Below are 7,098 nucleotides of genomic sequence, written 5' to 3' on the forward strand. Positions count from 1 at the left end.
GTTTGTCCCTAATGAGCGAGCTTGTGGGTACTGTGGCAAGGAAAAACTCCCTGAGATTGCAAGAGGAAGAAACCCTAATAGGATCCAGAATCAAAACTCTAAGTTTGTGTTCAGGGGATAATTGAAACCTGTAAAACAATAACAAGGACTTAAAATAAATATGCAAATAAATGAGGGGAGATGAAATACAGGTGAGAGCATTTAGGTGGAGACAGATTCTGGGAAAGGGTTTTATTAACATGAATGAAAAAGATCCGCACAGTGATTAAAGCAGGAAACCGACCTCCTCAGAGGATCAGAGGATGGAAAAATGCTGACGCTATTCTGGGCCAGCTCGCTGCCCTGTGAGGAGAATCTAAAATCTGATTGGTTAAAAAAAAGGGCCATTTATTAAGGAGACTATGGTAAAAACGCCAGCAGTACTGACTCTGAAGGCTCTGGGCAGATTAGATTCACATGGCAGCACATAGAGGCTGAAATCTGATTGGACAAAAAATGTAACATCCACATACACGTACTGGAAGCAGTGTAGCCGAGAGAAACTCTACGACATGAAGAGAATAAACTGATGGGAATAAATTATTAAAATTTCATGGAAGAAATATTAGAATTTAGGTTGTAAATGTAGATCAGTGCTTCTGGTGGTGTTTAGGCAAGAAGAGAAGGATTTACTGACCATGACCGCACACCACTGGTAATAACTATATATACAGTGTGTTTTAGATGTCTTATTATTTGATGTGCATCTTAGTGATACAGAGAAAAAACAAACAAATGTAATCAGAAGAGTTTTTATTAAATACATAGCAAACAATTAAATGTTCTCTCAATATTCTTTAAAAGAAATTACACTCTAATCACCCCCTTTCTAATCACAAAAGAACTAAAAAGATTCTGATGAACTTAATCACATATTAATCCAGTTGTTTTGGAATCAGTAGATACAAAATGAGCCACAAAAGCTCTAGAAACAAAATGAAACTCTACCAAAGTGATGGAAAGGCCAAAATGTGGAAAAGGAAAAGATCTGCTTATGATCCAAAATATATTTAAATACAATAAATATTTTTTAAATATTGAGGTGCACATTTTTGTACATTTTTATTCCCCCGAACTTTATATTAAATTGCACGAAAAACTTTATAGAGTCCATTGTCATTAAAAATGTTACTTTTTTTCAGGAAGCAAATAAATCTATACAGTGACACAAAAATATTAATGTATATAATTTTTAATAATTTAATTAATTCATTTTGTGACTTTTTTGTCACAACAGATTTCAAGTCAAATGTTAATCCTGTGTTTTTAACAATTTTCTGTGCATTTCATGATTTCTTTTTCACAGAAGATCAAACAGAAGAGGTATAACACACATTATTAGCACAGCTTTCACACCTGGGCTGCTGTTGTGAGGGACGGTTGTGTTGGTGCTGGTGTATGTGGGTGATGCATTGCTGAAAAAAACAGAGTGCGTTTTGGTGGTGGTGCTAATTTGGGTCACCATGGTAGTTTCAGATGTTGTGGTAGTAGATGGCATGGTAGAGGTGGTAGGTGGCATGGTAGTGGTGGTTGTGGATGGCTTTGTGGTGGTTGTGGATGGCTTTGTGGTAGTGGTGGTAGATGGCATGGAAGTGGTGGTTGTGGGTGGCTTTGTGGTGGTTGTGGATGGCTTTATGGTGGTAGATGACATGGCAGTGGTGGCAGATTGTACCATGGTGGTGGTAGATGCCAGTGCAGTGGTGGTGGAAAATGGCATCATCGTGGTGGTCCCATTCTCTAGCATCACAGTGGTGGTTTCAATCTCCAACATCATGGAGGTGGTTTCATTCTCTGGCATCAAAGTAGTGATGTTCTCTGATATCAGGCTGGTGTCAACCTCCAGCATTACAGTGGTGGTGTCACTATCTGGTATCAGTGTGGTAGGGTTGTTCTCAAGCATAATAGTGGTCTCAGGTGTGTCTGTGGTGGTGTCAGGCATCACTGTGGTGGTCTCAGGCATTACTGTGGTGGTGTCAGGCATCTCTGTGGTGGTCTCAGACATCACTGTGGTGGTCTCAGGCATCTCTGTGGTGGTCTCAGGCATCACTGTGGTGGTCTCGGGCATCTCTGTGGTGGTGTCTGACTCCTATAATAAACTTGTTTTAAATATTCAACAAGTACAGTAATGCCCTGTTTATCACGGTGGTAACGTTCTAAACCCCCCCACGATAAACGAAAAACCCAGATAAACAGACGCCAACCTCAAAAATGCTTTTTTTTATTGTTTAACCCGTAAATCATCCTCCCACACACTTTAAACACACACAGAAAGCAGTTGTTACAGTAATTATATTTTTATTAAAAATTTGTAATTATTTTAAATAAAAACAATTCCCTATAAGTGTTTTGGTCTATGGTGCTCTCCGCGAGAAAACAGGAAAATCAGCTAAACTATCAGCTAAACTAAATAATTATATGACAAATGCAATTCAGGTGCATAAATAAATGCATAAATCAGGTGCGAGATTCCAATCGAGGTAAAGCGGGGGATTACTGTACTTATATTTCATAGAGAACTTGTCTGGAAGTGGAAACTGGATAATTGGATAACATTTTCTTCAATGTCTTTTATTTAATTTTTTTAATTTAGCTTTAGAAAGAAAAATGTCTGGGTTGCAACATTGAAAATCATCAAGCATTTTAATGCATTAAGGTCTGAAGTTTTTCATATATGTCAAATATTTATACATGCATGTAATATAAAAATGATGAATTGCAAAATGTATACTCATATTTGTAAGCTTTAAACTGTGATTGTAGATTTTAAGATTTTTTTTTAAATCGTAGTCTTTTTTCCACAGAGGCATCATCCAAACTCGTAAACAATAACTTAAATCAATTTACTGCAAAAAAAAACTGTAAACAAGTTCCCTGTGAAGTGAGACAACGCGAATGTCATGTCAAAGTTGAGAAATGTTACACATTTGTAAATGAAATCTATTATGTAGAAAAGAAGAGAGAGGTAGATCCTGTCAAATAATGGTGCACTAATTCAGACCAAACGTACCTGTGATGATGAAAAAGCCACTAGGGCCAAGAGACAAATTCTCAAACTTAGTAACTTCATGGTATAGAAATCAAGAAGATAAAGTAATGCTTAAGAGAGGTTCAGTTGTGAACACTGAGCTGCAAGCATCAGAGAAGATATTAGATCCCCTACGTAAGCACTATCAGACTGGACACACCCTGACGTGATCTTAAAGTCACAAGAGGATTTTGTTCTGTCTGTTCTCCCAGGTTCCTCTCTTCCTCATTATTCATGAAAATAATCATCTGAGGCTCATTTATTCTTTAAATATTATTACTTTCAATATTATCAAGTTATGAAAAATATACATCTGGATTCCTCAACTGTAATCCCCAGAAGTATCTAGCAGTACATTCTAACTGTAGTGATGGAATGGAGATCAACTTAACTGACATTCTCTTTTAGTAAAAATAAATATTTCTATGTCTGTTATAAAATTATTCAGGACACTTTTGGGTTTCTGTGTGCAGAGTATCATAACTGGTAAGCAGGATGATGAGAAACTAGATGATTGTGAGCCATCTGCTGGCGAACAGTTCACACCTCTCCAAAATAACATCAGTACAGAGATAAGGACACGGTGCATATCATTTAAACCCTGCATCATCACTGTGGAAAAACCAGACATGGAACATATCAGCCAAGATGAACAACTGCAGTCGATAAAAGAAAAAATTAGGAGAGCTGTGAAGAAAAAAAAAAAAGTACAGTCGTTAACATCACTAACATTAACAGTGCATGGGTGAAGGTCTCACAATCCACTGCTTCAAAAAGACTCAGAGTAGAAATATTTATAGAAACATGCAAATCTCTCATTAGCTGGAGGAATCAGAAGATCAGGTGGAAATTCACAAAGTATTTCAAAGAGGAGCCAGAAATGTTATAGAACCCAAATGGACCTTGGAAATATGAATTTGAGTTTATTAATAGAATACAATTTATAATGAACATACATGGCTTCATTTTATCATTACAATAATGGAATTATTTTTCTAAACATGTTTCTTAAATAATTTTCAGAAAGCAAATACATTTATACAGTGAGATACATACAAATATAAACACTTTAATATTTATTAATTTATATGAAATTGGATCTAATAAAGCTCTAATCACTAACTTCTACACAAAATAAATACGTTGTCTTAATAGATTTAAAATAAAATAAAAATCCTGTGTTTTTAACAATTTTCTGTGCATTTCATGATTTCTTTTTCACAGAAGATCAAACAGAAGAGGTATAACACACATTATTAGCACAGCTTTCACACCTGGGCTGCTGTTGTGAGGGACGGTTGTGTTGGTGCTGGTGTATGTGGGTGATGCATTGCTGGAAAAACTAGACTGCGTTTTGGTGGTGGTGCTGATTTGGGTCACCATGGTAGTTTTAGAAGCTGTGATGGTAGATGGCATGGAAGTGGTGGTTGTGGATGGCTTTGTGGTGGTTGTGGATGGCTTTGTGGTAGTGGTGGAAGATGGCATGGAAGTGGTGGTTGTGAATGGCTTTGTGGTGGTTTGGGATGGCTTTGTGGTAGTGGTGGAAGATGGCATGGAAGTGGTGGTTGTGAATGGCTTTGTGGTAGTTGTGGAAGCTGGCATGGCAGTGGTGGTGGATTGTATCATGGAGGTGGTGGTAGACTGCATCATGGAAGTGGTGGTAGATGCCATTGCAGTGGGGGTGGAAGACAGCATTATGGTGTTGGTGATGTTCTCCTGCATCAATGTAGTGGTTTCATTCTTAGGCAGCATGGTGGTGGTGGTGGTGGTGGTGGTGATGTCACTATTTGGCATCACTGTGGTGGTGTCAACAGTTCCTGGAGAACCAGTTGTGGTAAGGGTCTCAGGCGTTTTTGTGGTGGTATCTGAGTTCTATAAAGAATTTTGTATTTTTTTAATTACAGGTAATTATGTTTTATATAGAACATTGTCTGAAATGAAAACTAGTTTAATACTAGGTTAATAACTTTAATTATCTTCAAAATATTGCATCACTGACTTTGGATATTTGTCATGATAAATTGATCTCCTCTTGTAATTTCATTTTGCATTCTAGAGAAATAAGGGCTGAGACTAGGGAGTTTTTTAAATATGTAACAATTCTACATAAATGCAATGCAAAAAATGAATTGCAGAATTTATACTTAAATCTGTTGGATCTTAAACTGATTGTAGATTGTAAGGTTTTGTAATTGCAGTATTTTTAAACTGAAACATCTCACTTTGTAAAGTTTTGAGACCTATTATCCAAAATCCAGTGAGTAAAACTACTGTAAATTTGCTGCTAAAAAACTGTAAACCAGTGGTCTGTGAAATGAGACGTAATGCTAATGTAATTTAAAAGTTAGGAAAAGTTATACATTTGTAAATTAAAACCAAATTGTTTATAATTTTACATTTTTTATATTCAACAGAATAACAAATTTGATCATATTAAATGGACATTGTAAAAATAAACAAGTAAGTAAATAGAGATATAGATATAGATCCTATTAAATAATGGTTAAAATCAGACATACCTGTGCTGTTGTGAAAGCCAACAGGGCCAAGAGACATATTTCCAATCTTAGTAACTTCATGGCGTAGAAACTACGAACATAAAGCAGTGCTTAGTAGAGGTTTGCTGGTAAATATTGAGTTACCAGCATCACAGAAGACTATTAGAACTTCAGAGCTTCTAGGTAAGCATCATCAGACTGGACACACCCTTTCAGGTCACAAGAGGATTTTGCTCTGTCTGTTACCTTCAGGTTTCTCACTTCCTCATCATCAATGAAAATTATAATCAGCCCCTATTGTCTCTGTTTATCATGTATTCTTTAAGGGTTAACTTTAATTTCAGCTCCTTTCTAACTGTAATACATTACATTTTTATAAAACAGCAATATGCTACATTTACAGAGGGACTATAATTATACAGTAGATTTGTTTTAGTTTAGTTTTCAGTCTTCATCACTGATACTGTATCATATTGTAGAGCACGTTGCATTCTGGGATTAATTTTTATTTTTGCAGCAATTTCAAGTTTCTGTGCTAAGCTAATAGATTTTAAATAGAATAAATGATGGAGGGATTCAAACTTTTAAGAACAAAATATTTAAACAAAACAAAAAAATCATGATCTATAAGACTGAAATGTGTGATTGTAATGTAAGTGTAGGTATATTGTGCAAAAAGGCAGGATGAGGTAGTAAATATTGTGTAGTAAATCCAGGTTTTTCAGGCCTTGCTGTTCTCCTGGTTGAAGCTCCTATTCATGCTCTCTATTATTGGCTTTCAGGAAATGAAAAAAATTTCCTGCAGTAAATACAGTAGTTCATTGTTTGGATGGCTGAGGTCCTTCATTATCTTCCTGTCCAGTACTGCTTAATATAAATGGACTGCAGGGTGGGGAACTCAGTGAGGATGATCCCCTCATTTGATCACACCACTCTATTTGTTCCTATTATGAGAATAAATGGACGTTGGAGAACAAGAAATTACTTCACAAATGTTCATCTGAATATTGATATGGTGAGTTATATTGGTGGGAGAATATTGATCTCTTTTTTATTTGTTTTCAGGTTTTTTCTTTCTTTTCCTGAATGTTCTGAACTTAAGAAAAATAAATGTCTTAGCATTGCTGCTAAATTCTGAGCAAACAGTTCACTTAGTTTTCATTTTTTACCCCGTTACTCTGACATTTCTGCTTATACAGCAAAAAGTTACCTCATAAAATTGCTATAACCTGATCTGGAACAGTGTTATGAAGATCCAGTGCTAATGTCAGACCCCTGTGCTCAATTTCAATGTCTGGGTAATTGTTATGTATGTTTTTTGTTCTCTGTTTTTCAGATCTCTTCGTTATCTACATCTGCGTTATAAATTAACTTGTAATTATACTCTACATAGACAAAAAAATACAGAGGTAAATTCAGAGGTAGAGTATCAAAACCCCTGATGATATAATTGCTGTACAAAACACAGTTGACTCCAAATTATTACAGTAGATAATGATATTCATTTATACAGGATTATACTGTATGTGTAAATGT

At 35.7% G+C, this 7,098-nt stretch overlaps 1 protein-coding gene across 1 annotated transcript; it reads right to left on the reverse strand.

Annotated features, from left to right (window-relative positions):
• Positions 1-857: 857 nt before the first annotated feature.
• LOC124397195 (integumentary mucin A.1-like) lies at positions 858-3,151 on the reverse strand. The gene is made up of 2 exons (XM_046866723.1): positions 3,047-3,151; positions 858-2,125 (listed from the first exon to the last, which is right to left on the reverse strand). The coding sequence occupies exons 1-2, from the start codon at positions 3,104-3,106 to the stop codon at positions 1,340-1,342; spliced, it is 846 nt and encodes a 281-aa protein (XP_046722679.1). The 5' UTR covers positions 3,107-3,151; the 3' UTR covers positions 858-1,339.
• Positions 3,152-7,098: the final 3,947 nt, after the last annotated feature.

This window comes from Silurus meridionalis, chromosome 14, assembly GCF_014805685.1.
Source record: "Silurus meridionalis isolate SWU-2019-XX chromosome 14, ASM1480568v1, whole genome shotgun sequence".
NCBI lineage: Eukaryota > Metazoa > Chordata > Actinopteri > Siluriformes > Siluridae > Silurus > Silurus meridionalis.

Excerpts from the sequence above, each read along its gene's own strand:
- LOC124397195 (XM_046866723.1), bottom strand. The coding sequence starts at position 3,106 with ATGAAGTTACTAAGTTTGAGAATTTGTCTCTTGGCCCTAGTGGCTTTT. Across the intron at positions 2,126-3,046 it reads TGGCTTTTTCATCATCACAG|GAGTCAGACACCACCACAGA; the intron begins GTACGTTTGGTC and ends AGTTTATTATAG.